Source organism: Centruroides sculpturatus, unplaced genomic scaffold (assembly GCF_000671375.1).
Source record: "Centruroides sculpturatus isolate CEXI.00-Female unplaced genomic scaffold, Cexi_2.0 scaffold291, whole genome shotgun sequence".
NCBI classification, from domain to species: Eukaryota; Metazoa; Arthropoda; class Arachnida; order Scorpiones; family Buthidae; genus Centruroides; species Centruroides sculpturatus.
Window position 1 is genome coordinate 153,270 of NW_019384514.1, and position 22,110 is coordinate 175,379.

General features: G+C 29.7%; 2 protein-coding genes across 6 annotated transcripts in view; one reads left to right on the top strand and one right to left on the bottom strand.

The window, feature by feature from the left end:
• The first annotated feature begins 3,861 nt into the window (after positions 1-3,861).
• Positions 3,862-6,216, top strand: LOC111622505 (astakine-like). The gene is made up of 4 exons (XM_023364900.1): positions 3,862-3,887; positions 4,319-4,404; positions 4,476-4,533; positions 5,907-6,216. Exons 2-4 carry the CDS (start codon positions 4,354-4,356, stop codon positions 6,095-6,097), a joined length of 300 nt encoding a protein of 99 aa, XP_023220668.1. The 5' UTR covers positions 3,862-3,887; positions 4,319-4,353; the 3' UTR covers positions 6,098-6,216.
• A 4,660-nt stretch (positions 6,217-10,876) lies between these two features.
• The window catches only part of LOC111622506 (DNA polymerase kappa-like), a 16,554-nt gene continuing 5,320 nt past the window's right edge, over positions 10,877-22,110 (bottom strand). For all 5 annotated transcript variants that reach the window (XM_023364901.1, XM_023364905.1, XM_023364904.1 and 2 more), the window contains 6 exons: positions 14,617-14,741; positions 14,379-14,545; positions 14,177-14,306; positions 13,130-13,301; positions 12,246-12,858; positions 10,877-11,064 (listed from right to left, as the gene is read on the bottom strand). In XM_023364901.1, the coding sequence (XP_023220669.1) occupies positions 10,968-11,064; positions 12,246-12,858; positions 13,130-13,301; positions 14,177-14,306; positions 14,379-14,545; positions 14,617-14,741 (1,304 nt within the window). In that variant the 3' untranslated portion in view covers positions 10,877-10,967. The remainder of the gene's footprint in view (positions 11,065-12,245; positions 12,859-13,129; positions 13,302-14,176; positions 14,307-14,378; positions 14,546-14,616; positions 14,742-22,110) is intronic.

The following is a 22,110-nucleotide window of genomic DNA, read 5'->3' on the forward strand; positions in this document are numbered from 1 at the left end:
CTTAACATTTCTATAAATTTTCATAATTTATAATGTACAAAACCAAGTTAATAAGCAGTCCTTTATAAAAGACAAAAGCAATATCTGGTTTAAAAACAAGAAAATATATATTAAAAAGAATTTTGAATGTTTACAGCTGATTCTCCCTATACTCAAGCTGAACAGTACCCTAACTGAACGGGGAAGAATCAGTCTGTATCTATTTTGGCTCTTCACGATTTTTGACCGAGACGTTCCTTCCCATATTCAATCCCGTTGAACAACTACGGCTTCAAAACTTTGCTCGATATAGACGAACATGTAATTTTAAACAAAAATATTTAAACTGAATTGGATTTATTATTTTCAGTATATCAATATAATTGGAATATTCAGCTTATTTAGGGGAACCCGGGGCGGAATGGGAAAGACGATTTACAAATGAAAGAGAGGTGAGGGAATTGGTTCGCTCCCTGTCCTACACTCAGACTGCAACAACACGTCAGTGTGAATACAGTACAGTACTTGGTTATTGAGATAAAAAATTATACATCAGATGTTTAATTTAGTATCAAAAACAAAATATTTGAGTAGCCCAAGTCATAGCCAAAGATTGAAGCGCCACAGCACTGGCGAAAATTTAAATTTGCCGACTGGAATTCTTTCGGATGATTGATTTGCGGAAAATCGACGCTCTACTGTATATGGTATATTTTATAATTTGACCAAATTTATATACAGTAGTTAGTTTATTGAAGATTTGTTTGTTTGTATTTTTAGAAGCGTGTGCTTTGGGGTACAATAGGACGGTTTCCCGAAAAGTAAAAGAAAAAATAAAAATAAAAAAGTCTAGTAAAAAAGAACAACAGGGAACGGTTACTGGGAAGGAGATGATACGACTTGCCTTTTACTGCACCGAGGCTTACTCACAGTCGATTGAGGGGTTGGTGTTCATGTGTCGCGTGCAAAAAATAGGCTCATGTCTTGTGCGAGTTTTGACAGCGACGATGACGATTCCGCGCTTGTTTGCGAGTTTTCTAAGCAATGAGACTAATATTTGAGCACTAATCTCGTACCTCATTCTGCCCCGAGTTTGGGGCGGAACGGGAATGTGGGCAAGCTTTTTTTTTTAATAATTTATTTTTCATACAAAATTATTGATTTTTTAAAATATGATTTAAATAATTATGTGCCAAATATAATGTAATATTTTTGTTATTTTTCATTTATTGTTGACATAATTTTAACTTCTTCGTTAACTACCCCATTCCGCTCCGGGTTTCCCTATAACGAAAATTAGAACAATAATTCAGTGGTGATAGGTAAAATTTACAATAGCAGTTACTGGCATTATCTATCAGATCAAACCAGTTGAATCCGGATTTGATATCGTACGGAACATCACTCGATTGTTGTTTTCTATGAATAAACACTTCTTAGGAGATGACACTAGTAAATAAAGTTGCTTAAAATATAAAAATTGTTTATTCATTACGACATTAACGTCTTTATTTTTAAACAAACACTAAAATAGCAATATTACATACGGTCTTTGAAGTTAGAAGGATTATTATTTATGATAATCCTTCTAATTTCTTTGGTGAGAGCGGTTGTACGACTCGGCATTGCAAACCACCTTGAAATCCACGTGTTTGATAAATTCTCTTAACTCAAAACCTCTATAGATCTCATTACTGTGTTTAATTCATAGTTTGAGGACCTTCAAACTTCATATAGTGCTAGATACAAAAGCGAACAAATCTGGAGGAGGTTTATCTAACTATAAAGTTAGTATAAAACTTCTCGTATTAGTTTTTCTTCAGACTAAGCATTTATCGTGTAATTTTATTAAATGTGGGAACGATTCTGCTCTTCCTAATAGTATTTCCGCCCTCTTTTGGATCGCGCATATTTAGTTTACTTAGGACACTTTGAAATTCAAAGAACACTTTAACGGAATACATAACAATAATTATCATATGCCGATTCATAGAAAATAAGTCTATTCTTGTAAGCTGCAATGTTATGCTCAGGCATGTACTACAGAACAGTGCTTAATTCTGTCATTTTTCGCGTTTACAGGTTTTCCCGTATGCCAATCTGTAATCTTTAGCCAAAGATTGTTTTTAATCCCTGACTCAAAAATATTAATTAAGAATAAATGGGATAAACACACACAGCTACTATTGTTTCTCTGTGTTTCAGTCACTTTTAATCTTTTGTGAAGTCATTTTCGTGGTGTTTACGTCTAAAAGAAATAAAGTGGTGATTACGATGAAGAAGAACTTAAGAAATATAAAATAAAATGCATATAAACTATTAAATTAATTGTGACGAAAGCATTCGATTTTGTAAACCAAATAAAAATCGATTTGAGAAATGTGGAAATTGCATTCATTTCGGGAACTTACTTAACTGGGAGGCGAGTGATGACAGGAAAGCAAATGTAAAAAGGCATCCTGTTGCCACACCTCCTTATTACCTAACTTTAAGAAGGATCGAGTGGAAGTCACGTGCGAGGGAGTGGATGAAAACACGTAAAACGGCAACAATCCCGTCTAAAGGTCGCACTTCTGAATATTTTCTTGACGGGTAAGTACCGTACATAAATTTTTTTTTTCTGTTTTGATTTTTGTCTTTTCCTTTATATATAACTTTTTAATTTAAAAACAATTACTTTTAATAATTAAATATAATTTTTTTTTCCTTTTTAAATTAATTAATTTTTATTTTTAAAAATGTCAAGAAGAATTTTTAGTAAAGTTGTTTTGAAAGGGGAATCCCGTAAAATAATGATTCGCATGCTATTTATATATGAAATTATTATGTAGATGTTTACATCTGTAAATATTTTATAAATTTAAATTCTTCTCACTCTTTTCGGATCCGAAATTTGATTTCTGACGCTTAAAAAACACGCGAATGTGCGTACGAACCACGGCTTTTTTTTTTTCTTAATTACAGTTAATAAAAAATGTGAATTTATTTAAAAATATTGCATAAAGATGCTTCTCTAATTAATATTTTAAAATAAATTTATTTAGTTTTTTAATTTTGATAATTAAAATCCCAATTACTAATAATGTAAGTTATTGAAAATGATCTTGAAGCTTTAAGGGCGTTTAAGTGCTCTGAATGACCTTCCCATTGTTAAAGTTAACTTTTCAACTTTAAATTATACTTTTACGTACAATTCTTTTTTAATTAATTGTGTTTTCACTATCAAATTATTATAAATCTATGAAATATTTTAGAAAATAAAGTAACGATCTGTTATCAATTAGCAATAAGGATCCGAACGAAGCTTGTATAAGTCAAACGAAATGTAGAAGTGCAAAGATCAGACCGGTTTCGCTCGAATGTGAATGAACTTGAATCTTCATTATCTTAGAACAATAAGAATCTTCCCACAAATTTTAAGACCTTGTACTGTACATTAAGAAGTCGTAGAATTAAATAGCCAAAAGTATTGCTTAATATAGATTTTTAAAAAAAAATCCAAAGAATTTTATATAAAATATGTTTATTTCGTCATTAAAAATGAATCGAAATTTTTCGTTACTTTTCTTGGTCATTGACTCGTAGAATTTTGGAAGAAAACATAACACGTTATTAAGGGAAGTTTTGTTCCTCTGATAATGTGTCAAAAAGAGCATCCTTCCTTGGCATTATCTAATGTCTAACAAACTTCCGGGTATTGTTTATTTGTCAATAGATTGGAAAACAACTTAATGCAAAACAATGGCGGAAATGACTTTCAAGAAAATGCTCAGTGTAACTTCTACTTGTAATTAATTCCTCTGAGTAATCGTCGCTTGATCAGGATGTTTCTTAATTACTCATCTATAAATCATTTTTTTCCAACACTTATTCATTATTCAACAGTTATTATTTTTTTTTAATACACGGTACATTTTATTATATTCTTAAAATAATCCTAGCTACGGTCCTTAGCTCCTCGCTGCTACCTCTGTTTTGTACAATTAATTAAATTCAAACACGTCTGCAGAAGGGTCCTGGACAGATTTTCTTAAATGATTCCATGCAAATTATATAAAAACAATTGGTATTCTAAATCATATTTTATGTTACAAAACGTAAGAAATTAATATGGAAATGGCTCATATATTATAAGACAGATATTGAGTTAGAGGTGGAATGGAAATCGAACCCGGATCCTTTAGTAACACGTGGAATGCTCTTAATCAAAATTTTTGATTAATTAAGAGCATTCACATATAAAACAAATTTTAATTAATTAGTTCGCGTGTTAAAAACTTTTACAAATAATAAAAATTAGTTTTGACTATTTAATTATTTTATTTTTGTTTATTTTTAGATCGACGATTATTGTCCCGAAATAATTTAGAAATCATGAAGTTATTGTTTTGTTTTTCGATGGTGATAATGGCCTGTTTGTTTAAGGTAAATACTTTTTAAAGACTGTTTGAAAATGTTCATAAATTATAAGCTATAACATTTGTTTCCATTTTCAGGAAGTGATGAATTGCCAATCGGCAGATGATTGTGCACCCGACGAATGTTGCCGTTTAGGTAAGCGATTCGATTTTTAATTGTCAATTCGTGTAAATCATAGTGATAGATCCAGAAGTACCCCAAAGGGAGACTAATTCAAAAATTATAAATATTTCAGCAACTAATAAGTACCTTTTATTAACAAATGCAAGACTGTATTGCGAATGTCCGTAAACCATATTTGCTATCATAATTGTTTTTTTTTTTTTTTTTAAATAATGTCTTGAAGTTCCAACAAATAACTAATGTGTCGTTGGGGAGGGTTTAAGCTCCTTTAGCCCCCGTGGATTCGCTCCCGAGTTTTAAGTCACTTTTATTAAATATCGAAAGCTAATTTAACTGGGATTTAAGAGTAGTAGCGCATGTTATAGTAGTTTTTGTCTAATATACTGGCACTTACGGAGACCTACAGGGCCGTTTTAAGTTCAAAGTGTCATACCCACACTTACTATATAGGCATTGTGCAGATATACAGTAACTATATAGGCTATATATTAGTAATAAGCAGTGAGGCGAGGACCCTTAACTTGGCCAGGTTCACACAATATATGGTAAGATCCCATCAGTGACCGAGTGGATGCATCACTGGTACTTGTCCCTTGGTCATGGGTTCACGACTGACAAACGTGCTGTCTACGTATATTTTTCTGTATTTTCTTCGTGTCTAACACCTAACTATGGTCAGTTTCCCGTAGAAAGTCCTCCGGGAAGCATTCCCCTTGAAGGATCGCCCACGTGTTGCTTTATCAAACAAAACTAATCATTTGCCGAAAAATTCACATACGAAGTCTGGCATATCGAAGTCGACTTTATCCACAATTTCAGTTTGAAAGCTCTCATCACACAGGATACACATATCTTAAAAACCGAACAATTCGTTAAACACATTTTTTCATTTATCAAAATATTGTCCCAGTGCATTGCAAATACTGCCACCAGAATCTAATTAACATTATTATTAAGCTTAAAAATATATTACTTGTTAATTAGCTTCCGTGGCAGAATTTGCAATGCATTGGGGCAATATTTTGGTAAATGAAAAAATGTATTTAACGAATTGTTTGGTGTTAAGATGTGTGTGTCCTGTTTGATGAGAGCATTCAAAGACAAAACGCATCATTGCCTATTGAAATAATGGATGAATTTTATCGCTTTTTATTGTTTAAAGAGCTAACATGGCAGTGCACAGTTAAAATTTTGAAATCAAACTTGAAAGCGCGCAAAATGTTTCCAAGAATCCAAACTAGACAGGTTGCCCTCGTGTCTCTGTATGACGAAAACACTATTATTATGCAAACAAAATTTCTAACTCGACTACACGTACTAATTATTTATGTTATATTGCGTCACGCTAAATTATAATTTTGATTTAAAATAAATTTAATTTTTAGGCATGGATAGATACGTCACTCCATTCTGCCAGAAAATTGGTCAGCGAGGAGACAGTTGCATTCCCGGAAATTTTCCTGAAGATAAGATCTTGTCTTACCCCGACGGAAGTACATTGAAAGTAAGAGGAGTGTACAGATTAATGTGTCCGTGCCAAAGTTTCTTGCAGTGTGACGAAGGAATATGCCAATAATTATTTCCCTTCCATCCCTACCGGTTAAATACGTTCCAGCGGATAATGGATTTTAGCATTTAATCGCATATATCATCATTTTTTCCTATATTATATTCAATAAAAATAAGCAAAAGCTATTTTGATTTCTCTTTTTTTTTTTGTTAAAACAAATGAGTTTACTCGAGGCACGTTCGTTTTGTCAAAATAATACAGTAGAGCCTCGAAAACTCGGCACTCCGGATAACTCGGCCACACCTTGGCAGGGCAAAAATACCCTTAGATAATTAATTTTCATCATAGACAGCTTTATGCCTCAAAGTATTTTTCTGAGGTCTGTCTTATCGGGTAAATTACTGTACACAGTGTATTCATTAATTTTCATTTTCATGTAGTAAAGGCTCTATGCCTTCATAAAGGACGTACTTTTCCTTTGTTTAAGGGTATTTGGGNGTCTGTCTTATCAGGTAAATTACTGTACACAGTGTATTCATTAATTTTCATTTTCATGTAGTAAAGGCTCTATGCCTTCATAAAGGACGTACTTTTCCTTTGTTTAAGGGTATTTGGGCAGTTTATTCTCTGTTGTATTCTCAAGCAAACAATACATACAAGTACAGTACAATATTTTCTGAGAAAACACGTATACTTATCCTTTTTTAACCCCATTCCCGATAACCCGGCATATTCACAAACTCGGCCACCCTTCGGTCCACATTAGGCCGAGTTTTCGAGGCTCTACTGTATATACTTTTACATTAATTTGACGTCCTTCTTACTTTACGAAAAGTGTAATAATTACGTCAATTTCAATAAAAAGTCATAGAAACTTGCACATGCGATCCTAGGCTTATTCTGACAAAGCGAATATACCTTCAAATTATTTTAAAACATATTGCGCCATTCCACTGGATGTTTTGTTAGATTAGACCAAAGTTCGAAATGCCTTTCTATAAAAATGTGCCCCCTTTCGTTTGTGTTGCCCTAATTTCCAAGGGAGACCCAATTTCCATTATCGACATACAACAGAAAATTCATAACTTCTAGTCTATTCCACAAGTATAAGGATACATATCGTTCATTGATTTCATTGTCCCACGCAAACTTCGTCTTATGTTGACCAAAACTTGGCCTCGTTGGCCTCGAAAACAAGGAATGCTCCTTGTTTTCGAGGCCAAGTTAGCCCCGATTGCAACCATTGCCACCTGGTGAAAACATTGATCCGACTCTAAATCATAGTTTGAAGCTTCTTGTGTAAGTACGATGCCTTTTTTTTTATAGCTTTTGTATAGTATGCGGGCGCCACTGTAGGGTAGTGTATATTTCTCGCAGAGGATTTAGCAATTTGTGGGGAGTTTACGGTAGTCCATGTTTTCCGTAGAGAGTAACTATTGAGTTTGTAGGAAGATGAAATCAGCAGGAAGGAGTGAGGGTCCGAGTTTTACGTACTGTACTGTACATCGGAAAGTAATAAGCTTTCCAACGGTCCCTTGACATGGATATACAGTAGAGTGTCGTTTATCCGAATCAATTGGGGACTGGGATTGTTCGGATAACCGGTTATGTACGAAAAAAATACATTAACCTATCCGTGTTGAAATTTTTCTCCGTTGCGTGTCGCTTCGCGTTGAATTTTCGTCGATGTTAAGCCTAATGTAAACTTTTTAAAATAATCGTGACTATTGTATCGTTAAAAATTATTTCTTTTATTTTTTACAAACAAAATAAATAAATTGAAAAATATAAAAACAAAAAAATTCAAAAACGTTCGATTCAGCACGACACACAGTCTTCAGAAAAACACCACAAAAAAGTGATAGTGCTGCCAGCTAAAACACATGCACAAACAACAAATATTGGAGTAGCCCAAGATATAGCCAAAGATTGCAGCGCCACAGCACTAGCGAAAATTAAAATGTGCCGACTGGAATTCTTTCGGATAAACGACGCTCTATTGTATTTCGTAACAATTGCGACCTTTAAACATTTTATCGCTATAAGACTCACTCGCACATTTATATACCTAAAAGTAACCAAAAGTACTCAATTTATGTAGATAATAAAATAAGATTAATTCATATTTTTAAATAATGTTATGGTAGTACCATTTACCAATTGGAAATGTTTTAAATTTTTTAAGATATATCTTTTTCCTAATGTTAACTGCCAAGAAACTGTGCCATTCACAGCCAAGTAACAAACGGTAATCTGCCAAACAATCAAATTTCACAAAAAACAATAATAATAATATTATTAGTAATATAAAATACTGTACTGAATCCAGTAATTGAAAATATTATTAAGTAAATGTATTTATTATTTTCTTCATAAAAAGAAATTTGGACAATTAGTTAAAATATTTTTATTATACAGCAAGTCATATTTATACAACATTTTTACATCATACTGGAACTTTTTACTTTTAGAAAGAAAATTTTAAAATATATTTTTACAGTTTTAGTATCTATCTGCTAGTGTTACTTAAATATTCAATTTTACTGACTACAGAAAAATTCATTAATTTTTCTACAATTATTATTTGTTTTCAACTTTTTTTGTGATTGTGGTGCTTGGGATGATGATATTTTCTTTCTGAAATGGATAAAATTTGAATATTTTAATTCTTTATACTAATATATTAATCAATTTTTAAATACAAATACAATAACGAATCCTACAAGGGTCGATATTGGCTTCAATTCTAATATCTATATCAATGATATGCTCCTATAACAACATCGTGACATTATGTATGCAAAGAACATAATAGTAACTACTGCTGAAAGGAATATAAATAAACTACTGTATATATATAAAATTAAATAGGTAAGTGTGCAGTCTTTGATTAATGATTCTGTTGAGAGCAAGATTATCAAGTTATGTAATGTATATATGCTAGAAAATCCACTTATAGGTACTGTTTAATATCTAATACTATTAAAAAGAAAAGTAAAAAAATAATTTTTGTAATATTAATACTTAAATAATCTATGTTTACTGTTTGGACTACGAGTCCAAAATGCATTTTTTATACAGGAAATCCTTTAGTTTGAAATTCAAGGGACGAAATAATCATGACTTTAAATTATCCAAGTTTTACATATTTCTGAAAAATATGCCAAATGCCATGTAACTGATGTAATTTATTAAGCAACTGGAAGCTAATTAATATACAGAATGATATTTTCATTAAATAGTAATAATAATACTGTAATAATATAAATAAACTGCAGGTAAACAATACATTTCCATTGAGAACTTCAGATAGATTTTTATCAAATGCAGCCCAAATTATTTTTAAAGTGGCCCAAAATGTAGCAAGTTGTCCAAATCTAGAGCCAAATATATCAATTTGCTACTCGTAGCCCAATCCTGCAATCTCAAAACCCAGCAATGTTTTATGAGATAAGAGAAAAAAGGATATTCCAGGCAAGGAGACATCCAAAAATGTGTTACTGAAAAAGCAAAGCCATGTTGACCAAATTAAAGTTGTTCTTAGTCTAGTGTTCTTTTATAGTTTGGAGGCATTTCAACCTAAACGAATGAGTTAACATATGCATATCACAGTTTGGACAGAATTTTTACCTCAAATTTCAAACTAACCTAATTCCTTAATATGTAAATCTCTATACCCCTGGCCGGGACAATTAGTACAGTTACGAACTAATAGGATTTTGAACTATCAGAATTTGAATTAACGAGGATCTCCTATATATGTTTTGTAAAACTGTTTGTGTTGCCAATACAGAAAAATTAAATAAAATAATAATTACCTTTTTTCACTTGACTGAGAAATCGTTTGTGATACTAATTCCCTCACTGTTGATTTATTCAAGCATAAATCTATATGTTGATTTAACTGTTGAAAGCTTGTACATTTGTAAAATCCACAAATTGGACAAGTCATCAGGTTATCATTTTCATTTACATCCTCATTGTCTTTAAATATTTCAGTATTGCAATTATCGTTCTCATTTAACTGATTTGAATAATTTATCTGTTCTTCATTTTTAATCTCTTCATCTAAATTTTCTGAAGTATCTCCTTCTATATCCTCATCANATAATAATCGTGACTATTGTATCGTTAAAAATTATTTCTTTTATTTTTTACAAACAAAATAAATAAATTGAAAAATATAAAAACAAAAAAATTCAAAAACGTTCGATTCAGCACGACACACAGTCTTCAGAAAAACACCACAAAAAAGTGATAGTGCTGCCAGCTAAAACACATGCACAAACAACAAATATTGGAGTAGCCCAAGATATAGCCAAAGATTGCAGCGCCACAGCACTAGCGAAAATTAAAATTTGTCGACTGGAATTCTTTCGGATAAACGACGCTCTATTGTATTTCGTAACAATTGCGACCTTTAAACATTTTATCGCTATAAGACTCACTCGCACATTTATATACCTAAAAGTAACCAAAAGTACTCAATTTATGTAGATAATAAAATAAGATTAATTCATATTTTTAAATAATGTTATGGTAGTACCATTTACCAATTGGAAATGTTTTAAATTTTTTAAGATATATCTTTTTCCTAATGTTAACTGCCAAGAAACTGTGCCATTCACAGCCAAGTAACAAACGGTAATCTGCCAAACAATCAAATTTCACAAAAAACAATAATAATAATATTATTAGTAATATAAAATACTGTACTGAATCCAGTAATTGAAAATATTATTAAGTAAATGTATTTATTATTTTCTTCATAAAAAGAAATTTGGACAATTAGTTAAAATATTTTTATTATACAGCAAGTCATATTTATACAACATTTTTACATCATACTGGAACTTTTTACTTTTAGAAAGAAAATTTTAAAATATATTTTTACAGTTTTAGTATCTATCTGCTAGTGTTACTTAAATATTCAATTTTACTGACTACAGAAAAATTCATTAATTTTTCTACAATTATTATTTGTTTTCAACTTTTTTTGTGATTGTGGTGTTTGGGATGATGATATTTTCTTTCTGAAATGGATAAAATTTGAATATTTTAATTCTTTATACTAATATATTAATCAATTTTTAAATACAAATACAATAACGAATCCTACAAGGGTCGATATTGGCTTCAATTCTAATATCTATATCAATGATATGCTCCTATAACAACATCGTGACATTATGTATGCAAAGAACATAATAGTAACTACTGCTGAAAGGAATATAAATAAACTACTGTATATATATAAAATTAAATAGGTAAGTGTGCAGTCTTTGATTAATGATTCTGTTGAGAGCAAGATTATCAAGTTATGTAATGTATATATGCTAGAAAATCCACTTATAGGTACTGTTTAATATCTAATACTATTAAAAAGAAAAGTAAAAAAATAATTTTTGTAATATTAATACTTAAATAATCTATGTTTACTGTTTGGACTACGAGTCCAAAATGCATTTTTTATACAGGAAATCCTTTAGTTTGAAATTCAAGGGACGAAATAATCATGACTTTAAATTATCCAAGTTTTACATATTTCTGAAAAATATGCCAAATGCCATGTAACTGATGTAATTTATTAAGCAACTGGAAGCTAATTAATATACAGAATGATATTTTCATTAAATAGTAATAATAATACTGTAATAATATAAATAAACTGCAGGTAAACAATACATTTCCATTGAGAACTTCAGATAGATTTTTATCAAATGCAGCCCAAATTATTTTTAAAGTGGCCCAAAATGTAGCAAGTTGTCCAAATCTAGAGCCAAATATATCAATTTGCTACTCGTAGCCCAATCCTGCAATCTCAAAACCCAGCAATGTTTTATGAGATAAGAGAAAAAAGGATATTCCAGGCAAGGAGACATCCAAAAATGTGTTACTGAAAAAGCAAAGCCATGTTGACCAAATTAAAGTTGTTCTTAGTCTAGTGTTCTTTTATAGTTTGGAGGCATTTCAACCTAAACGAATGAGTTAGCATATGCATATCACAGTTTGGACAGAATTTTTACCTCAAATTTCAAACTAACCTAATTCCTTAATATGTAAATCTCTATACCCCTGGCCGGGACAATTAGTACAGTTACGAACTAATAGGATTTTGAACTATCAGAATTTGAATTAACGAGGATCTCCTATATATGTTTTGTAAAACTGTTTGTGTTGCCAATACAGAAAAATTAAATAAAATAATAATTACCTTTTTTCACTTGACTGAGAAATCGTTTGTGATACTAATTCCCTCACTGTTGATTTATTCAAGCATAAATCTATATGTTGATTTAACTGTTGAAAGCTTGTACATTTGTAAAATCCACAAATTGGACAAGTCATCAGGTTATCATTTTCATTTACATCCTCATTGTCTTTAAATATTTCAGTATTGCAATTATCGTTCTCATTTAACTGATTTGAATAATTTATCTGTTCTTCATTTTTAATCTCTTCATCTAAATTTTCTGAAGTATCTCCTTCTATATCCTCATCATTATTTTCAATGTATGTATTATCATTCAAGTTCTTTATCAGCTGTTTGTCATTATCAGTAATTTCTTCATTGCATTTCTGTGTTTCAAACTTTGATGGAGAAAAACTGTCTTTAAAACTAAATTCATTTTCATCTTGTAAACATTGATCTAAATGAAAATTAATTTTATCTGTCGGCAAAACTTGGTTGCAAATGGGACATGGGACAGTTGAATTAATTTCGTGCGTTTTTTTCTGTAAATTTTTTAGTGTGTTTACAATTGTCTGCTGAGAATGGCTACCTTTATCATCTGATTTCTCATTGATTATATTGCATACTCTTACACCTATCAATAAAAAAGTTTTAATAAGAATCCATCAACTAAAATTCCATTTATAAAATAATTATTGATAGCATAGAACTGTGTTGCACCTTATTCTAAATTGTATTTTTTTCAAATTGAAGAGTAAGTGATGTAAGATCTTTTTTTTAAATCTTTTTATTGACCAACAAAAAAAAAAGACCTTACGTTGTTTATTCTTCAACCTGAAGACAACACAAAATAATTATTATTGGATTTATCATTTCACTAAAAAAAATTTCATCAAATAACTTACCCATTAACCTTAATTTCAATGGTTTTGGATGATGAGCTGCTATTTCTAATTGTAATAACTTCTTAGCTGATGAATATATAGTATTAAAATCTGAAGTATAAGTATTTAAAGTCATATTCCTGGTATGCACATCAAAATTTACGGTTTTGATTTTTAGCACAATTATTTTGCCCTGAAATTTAAAAATATACACTTAATACATTATTTCTTCCAGAATGAAAGAAAAAAAATTTTATCTCAGTAATCTTAATATGCAAAAAATCTTCACTTTCATGACAAGTTTTTTTAACTCTGTCCTAAAGGCAGTTAAGAGATTATTTTCATGCTCATCATAATTTGAATCCTAATGTAACAACAGAGTGATGAGGAATGAAGCCCAATGTATCTGGATTAATATAAAAATTCCTAAAGATTGATCAAAACTTGAACTCAGATCACAGACATATTAACTATTTGGTCATCTGGTGTCATAAATTTTCCATTATATTATGAAATATATCACATTTATCTATAGAATTGATATTTATATTGATCACTTCTATATTACACTTAAAACTATTTCCAGGAATCTAACAAGAAAATGATTTGTAACATGACTAAAAACTTTGAAACTGGACCAGTTCTATTGGAGAATACCCTTGATTACTTCAATATTCCCCTCATTTTCAAGATATTGGCATTTAAAATTGACAAAGCATGTAAGAAAAGACCAAAATATTGCTTCCTCACAACTTAATCTAAGTAACAGAGTGGTTAGCTACTTGACTATAGAGGACATACTATAGGAAAATAGTTTTTGGTGTTTTCTTGTATGAATCAACTTTAGTTGCCAACATCTTGAAAACTAAGAGGTGTTTTGAGGTAATCAGGACATTTTTGAAACCAGCATTCAATCCTCTATTAAATAGAATCAATCTGGTTTCAAAATTTTGAATTACAGTACAAGACAATTCCTGATAAACCCAATTTATAATATCAAACTTTTGGGAAATAAATAACTCCCTTAATGGCAGTATTTAGAAACAGGTCATAAATTCAAGAGCATACCTTGATATTTTGGCTAGTTATGTCACTGCATAATTCTTTACATAATTCTTGACATTTTTGATAAAGATCTTCTGGATCACTTATAGACGAAAATGTTTCTTCAACTCCCAAACTTTTTCTTTGACTATCACTAAAAAAAAAAAAGGAAACAAACAATTTAAAATAATTTAGTTTACAAAAATATCAAAAATATAGTACACACCATTTCAGATGAGTATGTCCTAGTCCTAAGGCCACCCTCAAATAAAAATGAACAGAAGTAGGTGTAAACAGAAGTGATATAATATCCTTATTTTCCCAGAGATCCTGGCAAGTCTTAATTCCAAGTGAACTAAGCATCTGTTCTTGAACTGGACCAATTCCAGATATCTTAATTAAAGGAATTTAAACATTGAAATATACTTAATTAATTAATTATTAATAATATTAAAAATACATACTTTTCTTAGTGGGAGTTTTGATATAAAGTTTTTCCTTTCTTCTTTGTTAGGAGGAATTCTATATTGACCATTTGGTTTGTTTCTATCTGAGCAAATCTTAGCCAACATCATATTTGGTGCTATTCCTAATTTATATCATTAAAGTATAGTGTTAATACATTTTATAAAAATACAAATTATATATACAGTATGTATACATATGTACAGGGAGATTGAAAGTAATATATGTTTTAGAAATCAATTTTATTTTGTGAAGTTAATGTATGAAAATACAGAATGTAGTAAAAACAAAGTTTATAATCTGATTTTTTAAATCATTTTATTACAATATACGTTTGAAATGGTCTCCTTGCTCAGGAATGTGTGCAAGATCTTTTTACCATGTTTAATACCACCTTGTGAAACACCTGAAAACTGATGCTGGAAATTGCTGATATAATGTTCCTGTTTAGTTCATCTATTATGATGATTATTTCTCTAAAGCTCCTCTGAGGTACCCCAGAGGAAAAAATCTGCAAGTGACAAATCTGGGAATCATGGGGCCACAATCTTTAGAAATACAATGGACATCAAAGAATTCTTGCAAGAACTGTACAATCTGTATATTTCTGATGAAACTTATCTGCAGCATGTGTGTAACAGCAATTGGCAAAATAATGCTCAACAATGAAAATTCATTGTTCATGGAAAAAAAACCATTTTACTTCCTCAATGAACAGAGTTATACTGTAGCCAATTTTATGACTTACATAAAAGTCAGCAGTCACTATAACATCATCTTGTGATGGGAGACAATAAAATTAACTTGACACAATTTACACAAGCTAATATTTTTGTGTGTGCAACTTTTCAATCATCCCATACATGTGTATACATAGAATACATGCTATATATAAATACAGTATATACATATAACTTAGATTCATAAATAAATTCATTCTGAATTAACAGCTTATTGCCTTCATCTTTGGTAGTGATTTATTAATTAAAATTAATCATATTTAAACAATCTGGGTCTTTTCACATAATATGGGTGTTTGCTTGGATAGGCAAACAACTGGCTGATGAGTAGCAATGCATTGCAAAGCATGAGACTTTTCCATGTCCATGTCATATGAAGACATGGACATGGTAAAATCTGTCTAGATTACAAAACTATCTCAATCTCTCTGCTACCAGCTTATGGGCCCAGCAGGGACATTTGTCCTTGTCAAAAACTCATGGAACACTGGAGAAAATGTGAGTATTTACATGATCCAAGTGATTAGTTGTCTAGACTCTTGTGATTAGTGTATGTGAATGCTCCACAACACTGTTTTGTCACAAGTGTCTCACCATAAGTTCCATGATACCAGCATAANATGTAATATACTAGATTTGATACAATTTCAGACACTGAATTATTATTATAAAATTTATTTGCAGCAATTAACACACTGATTAGCATGATATTCCTTTCTGTATATGTGGTTGCATTGGCTGCAATATCTAGCAGTAAAATTGTTTTTTCGAATAGTAGATGTGACAAATTGTTATTTCATTCTCAGACATTGGATTCTCTCTGAGAATGGCAAGATTTTTCTGTAAAACATTTTCTTTTTGAAGGACATCATATGAATTAAAATGGTATAAAAGTACTAATGAAAATGATTAAAACACTGACATGAACTCATACAATAATCTTTTCATAAATCAGCAAAAAAGCAAGTTTGCTGATTTATGAAAAGGTCATTGTATAAGTTCAATTTTGGGCTGACTCCTATTCTTAAATTAGCATTTTTCAGCATTAACAAGAGCATTTTCAATACATTTTGTATTGGTCTAAGCTATTTAAAATTGTCAAACAAATTTTTATAATAAAAAAATTAATAAAAACACATACAAAATGCTTTATTAAACCAAAACAGTTGCTATTTTTTCATGCTGTCTGATGAAAAATATAATACACCCGAGTATTTACTCGTCTGTTTTAAGTTCCTCAAAAAGTATATAAAAATCTCCAAGAAGCAATCTTTTTTCCACCAAATAGTTGACTCAATTTGCCTATTTCATTTATGTCACACTAAACAAAGGACGATAATTTTTCTCCACATGTTATCTATTGCACTGGACTCCAAAGAATGTTCACTTTGGAAAAGGAGCTAATTCTCAATACAGGGAAACACCGAGATAATACCTAGATGAAATCTGCTTGTTATCTGAAAACATCCTATGGGCATGTATCTAACCATCTGGGTAATTATCAAGATCAGGTAAAAGAGACTTGAACAAATTAAAAATATTTTTTTAATATGTTTTTATACATAACCTAAATAACATTCATACATTAAAAATAAATTAGACTAAAACAATAAAGATCTTTCTATAGACATAGGAGTGCAACGTCATCAATACAGATTTGTAAATTCAGATATTAATGACATTAAAATGATGATTTGTCTAGTCTTATGTTACATCAATCTTTATTTTCTAGTATCATCTCAATTACTCATTTAATATGGTGCTGTAATGAAACATAAGACTGAAAAAAGAATCAAGTATCAACTTGACAACTTATTGTACCATATGACTGATTTAATTATTAATTTTTAAAGTTAATTAAATTGCTAGTAAACTATGAAAATGTTTTAATTGCTTGATTTGACCCATTATAGTCATTATATATAAATTACTAGTTATTTATTTAATTAGAAAATTCTATCAGACCTCTAACAAATTATGTATTTATCTAATTTAATTTATGTCTTTATTAGAATTCATTGACTAATACACCCTTATTGATGGGTAGTATATCAAAGATAAAAAATTCCAGCAACAAGACGAATAACTTTCCGATCAATAAGGTTAAAATTGTGTGTGGAACCATCTGTTATAAAATTTTATTTAAAAAATTTTTTATATTATTAATTATTACAAAATTGCAAAAAGCTTAATTTTGAGGGTAGAAATGAGTTTAAAAAATTGTAAATGTTAAGAGTAATAACGAGTAAAATCTTCATTACATTCGACTCTACTCGTGATATGAAACATCATTTTCTCTTCTCTCCACCCCTCAACCTTTAATTACTAAAATTTAATAGAATCAAACTGGAGTGTACTATTGTTCCGAATAAGATAAAAGCAATGGTAAAAACTGAACAAAGTTTAATTATAACAATCAATTACAACGATTAGGCCGCCATCTTTTGTCCTCTGTTTCTAAAAAAAAAAGCTACTAGCGCCCTCTCTTTTTTTCCTCGCCCCCTTTTGGGATTTTCTCTTAAAAACTTCTTACAATTTCATTTCTTTAAAATGGCATATCAAAAAACACCAGGAAATATACCAGATATTTCATTTTTTAAATTAATACCAATTTTTAACTTAGTGTATAATAAATTAATGTAAATATTTGTTTCTATTGATTTATTGTATTTTTAATTCCATTAACAATATCATAATTTGAACTATGTGAACATCGTTATTCCATCTTATTATGTAGTATAGGATATTAATTTGAATGTATTAATCAAGTACTTTAATTACCATTCGAATAATTGTTATATTTTGTCAAAGGCTGCAATTGCAGTGACTGTTTATGCTATTTTAGAATGTACTATTTTTATAAACATTATAAAAATCATTTTTATTGTTAACTAATGTCGAAAATACTGTAATCTGACGGTATTGTTATCTTCTTCGAAATTCTTATTCCGTGAATCCTTGTTCTAGTAGAAATGCGTAAAACAATAGTACAATATTAATATTTCTGTGTGGATATTTATGGACATATTCTTGATTTCTAGTAATAAGTTAACTTATCTTTTATTAGTGAACATCCAGAATAAATATGTTATAAAAATTTTTTAAATATATTTATTACTACGTAGATCTCTGGATTGTCAAGCAATTAATTACTATTGCTGTTTAATCCGTAGAAGAAATAATTTATGATTTTTTAATAAATTAATTCATTTTTTAAGTCGTAAAACGTTATATATGTATAGATATACATTTACATAAATAAATAAATGTATAGGGTGTAGTCTATCAGAATGACATTTTAAAAATTTGGGGGATTGTAGAGGATGAAATTTTGAACGTTTTGATATAAGGAACTCTGTCCATTCCAATAATAAAAAATATGGTTTCTCATTACTAAAAGCTTTTAATTTTAACGTTAAAATAATTCTGACCTTTGACCTATGCCTTAAGATCAAGGGTATATCTGAATGCAAAATTTCCCGCTTTTTCTATTTCTGGGGACAAAAATATGTGTTCCCATTGAAAAAACAGACTTGACCTCCAAATGACCTTGAAGGTCAAGGTCAAAGTTCACGTCTGAGGTCACCAGTTTATTGCCTCCTCGACACCCTACAACTTTTGTTTATACCTTTTTCCAAAATAATGAAATCCAATTAAGATATTTCATTGTCTCAAGATAAAAAATGCACCCTGTATACAGTATACAAAGATTGAATAGTTATATAGTTATGTACTGTACTATATATTTTCCCTAAAAAATTTGAATTAGGAGTTGAAGTTAAAAAAATTAATTAATAATGAAATTATCACGAATAGAATTTCGTAATGGTTTTATTTTTAGACAAATTGGATTATATTTTTAAAAATTTTTTAATCTGATATTTGCTACTTTTTGTCTCTTTTCGAAATTTCCACACCATGCTGTATGTAATGCTAAGAATGATAGGTAAAAATATTATGTCACGTATACTTGGAATTACGAATGCTGCATGCTGATTGGCTGAGACAGAATAGCTATGCGAAAATATATGTTGTTCCAGTACTCTGTCGCCAAATTATTTGAAGGCAATTCTAACCGAAAGGCACTTTTACTGGACAGCGACAAAGGTGAATAAATCGCTTGAAAATTGCGCTTAGTGAACAGTCACTATTAGAGCATCTTACTCCATGAATATCAACAAATACCAAGGACAATCGATCAAATTTGCAGGAGTTTATTTACTGATATCAGACTTGATCATGGCCAGTTGTTCGTTGTCTGTTCATGAGGTGGCTAGTCAAAAAATTTACTTATTTATTCAAAAGAAAAAGAAAAAACAAACAATATCGTGTATAAGTTAGTTTCGTAAATTAATATAAAGTTTTCACGAATTATTTCTTTTAATAAATATATATATTTTTTTCAAAACTTTTAAAATTACTTTGATCATTAAGTTCTCAAAGAACTATGGCTTGCTGTGTGCCAGGAGGAATCGGCCCAAAGCAGCTAGTAAACAGTGAAATAAACTTGGAAGAGAAGATTGAAAATAGAATAATGCTAAACGTAAATTTTATCTGTCGATATGAAGACCTAAAATTACATATCCTTCTGAGACAGGACTATCAGAGAAGAAAAAACTGTAAAGCATAAAAAATATGATTCTTCAAAAGTATAACGAATAATCTAACTCGTAAGACAAAAATATTGGTATTATATTAGAAATTATATAGAAGAAGAAAAATAACTTGATCAATTTAGAAAATCGTTGAAAACACATAAAGTCACAGATTTAGATGGGCATGGTATATTGCTTCCATGAATAACAATACAGCGTCAAAGACATAAGATATTGCATAAAATGAAAATGGAAAAATCACGATCAAGAGAAGATAGAGAAGATGGGAGAAAAAGAAAAATGCAGCATTAAGATTCAAAAATATAAGAGAAAAATTAGGAATAAATATGGAGACACGGTGGATGCGGCAACAAGAATATATGACTCAGAAACGCCGAATGGTGATAATGATGATAATGTACAGTACAAATGGCCGGATGATCGAGTTGGTTAAGGCACCAGCTTACAGCTCTGGAATGCTCGGGATCGAATTCTGAGTAGTCTGTCCCAGATATGTCGGACATCGTCCCTTATTACTCGTCCGCATCCATTGTCGGTCTGACCGAATCATAATGAATATAGCTAAAAAGTCTCTAAGTGTTTACTAGGCGGAAAGAGACAAAAACGATGGAGGATATACACTGTATATACTATCAATTTTCAAGAATTACACACATATTAAACATTATCTTCATCATCATTCTGAAGATTCGATTAAAAAACTTGATTATTCTATTTGTGAAAACGATACATTGGTAAATAAATAAAATATTTTCATTACACAAATGATTTCTTTATTCAGAACTGTTTATATTTGACAATTCACAGCAAATTTATACTTTTAGTGATTTATAATTAGTGTACTTTTTATCCTAAAATAAAATCATAATGTATTATACATATAATTAACTGATCACGCTTATGTTAAATATATGGATCGAAAATATAAGTGAGTTATTAATATTAATGAACATATATATTTACCGGAAGGATAATCTATTAGCCAATAAATGTTTAAGCATTTCATCATAACTTGATAATAAATTACTCTAATTGATTATTCATAAATTATGTTTATGGTTTCCTTAATGATACGTTTTATATATGTTCTAAATCTATTGTAAAGATAAATTTTCAAAGTATAATTTATAAATTTGTAAATATTAAATGATAAATTAACGTAAATAAATTATATTTTTAATATAACGTTTATTATTTTATTAAGGATATTTAAACTGTATTCTTTCAGATCTTTTTATTAAATAGATAAGTAATCAGAATATTTTCCTTCTTGTTAGAGAAATCAAAATCAGACTTTATATACTTTTGTCTGTTATGATGTCCTTAAGAAGATATGTCTTTCCTTTTAGGATAGATAAGAATGAATTCTCTTTAAAATTCTTTTTGACTGAAACTTTAATTTTAAGAAAAATAATATGTCCTTAAATTTTATAAAGATATAAAATATACAAAACGATACGCTATTAATTTTTCAATCAATTATTTATTAATATTACAATATAATACAATACAAATTGGTATTAACAAATAGAGAACAATTTCTCTGTTACGGGGGAATAGTACAAATGATTAAAAACGATTACAATTTAGCAAATTTAGGGTATAAAGGTACACAAAGTCATAATTACTATAGACATCAATTTGTAATAACGTACGTAATGATCCATCTATATTAACAAGGCAACGAATACAAAAAAGAACATTAGTTCTGATTTGTCGAATAGTATTTGTCAGAAATTTTAACAAAATAATTATAAATTTTGTATAAGTTCGTTTTACTGGCATTATTTAAACTTAGTTTGAAGTCGAGTGGTGAAATAGAATTACATATTTGAGATATTTTATAATAGTCACGCAGTCTAGAAAGTTCTTGACAATTATGAATTAGATGATATAGTGAGAGTTCTTCAGAATTACATAAAAGGCAATAGGATCTTAAGTCAATATAAATACAGTCGACCCCCGTATAAGATCATTGATTATTCCGTTTTATATGAATTCCATGTTGTACAAGTCACTTAAATTTTACAAATACGTGAGCCGTTCACAGCCCGGTACACGTATTTGTAAAATCTAAGTGACTCGTACAACATGGAATTCATATAAAACGGAATAATCAATGATCTTATACGGGGGT

Excerpts from the sequence above, each read along its gene's own strand:
- LOC111622505 (XM_023364900.1), top strand. The coding sequence starts at position 4,354 with ATGAAGTTATTGTTTTGTTTTTCGATGGTGATAATGGCCTGTTTGTTT. Across the intron at positions 4,405-4,475 it reads TAATGGCCTGTTTGTTTAAG|GAAGTGATGAATTGCCAATC; the intron begins GTAAATACTTTT and ends TTCCATTTTCAG. Across the intron at positions 4,534-5,906 it reads CGACGAATGTTGCCGTTTAG|GCATGGATAGATACGTCACT; the intron begins GTAAGCGATTCG and ends TTTAATTTTTAG.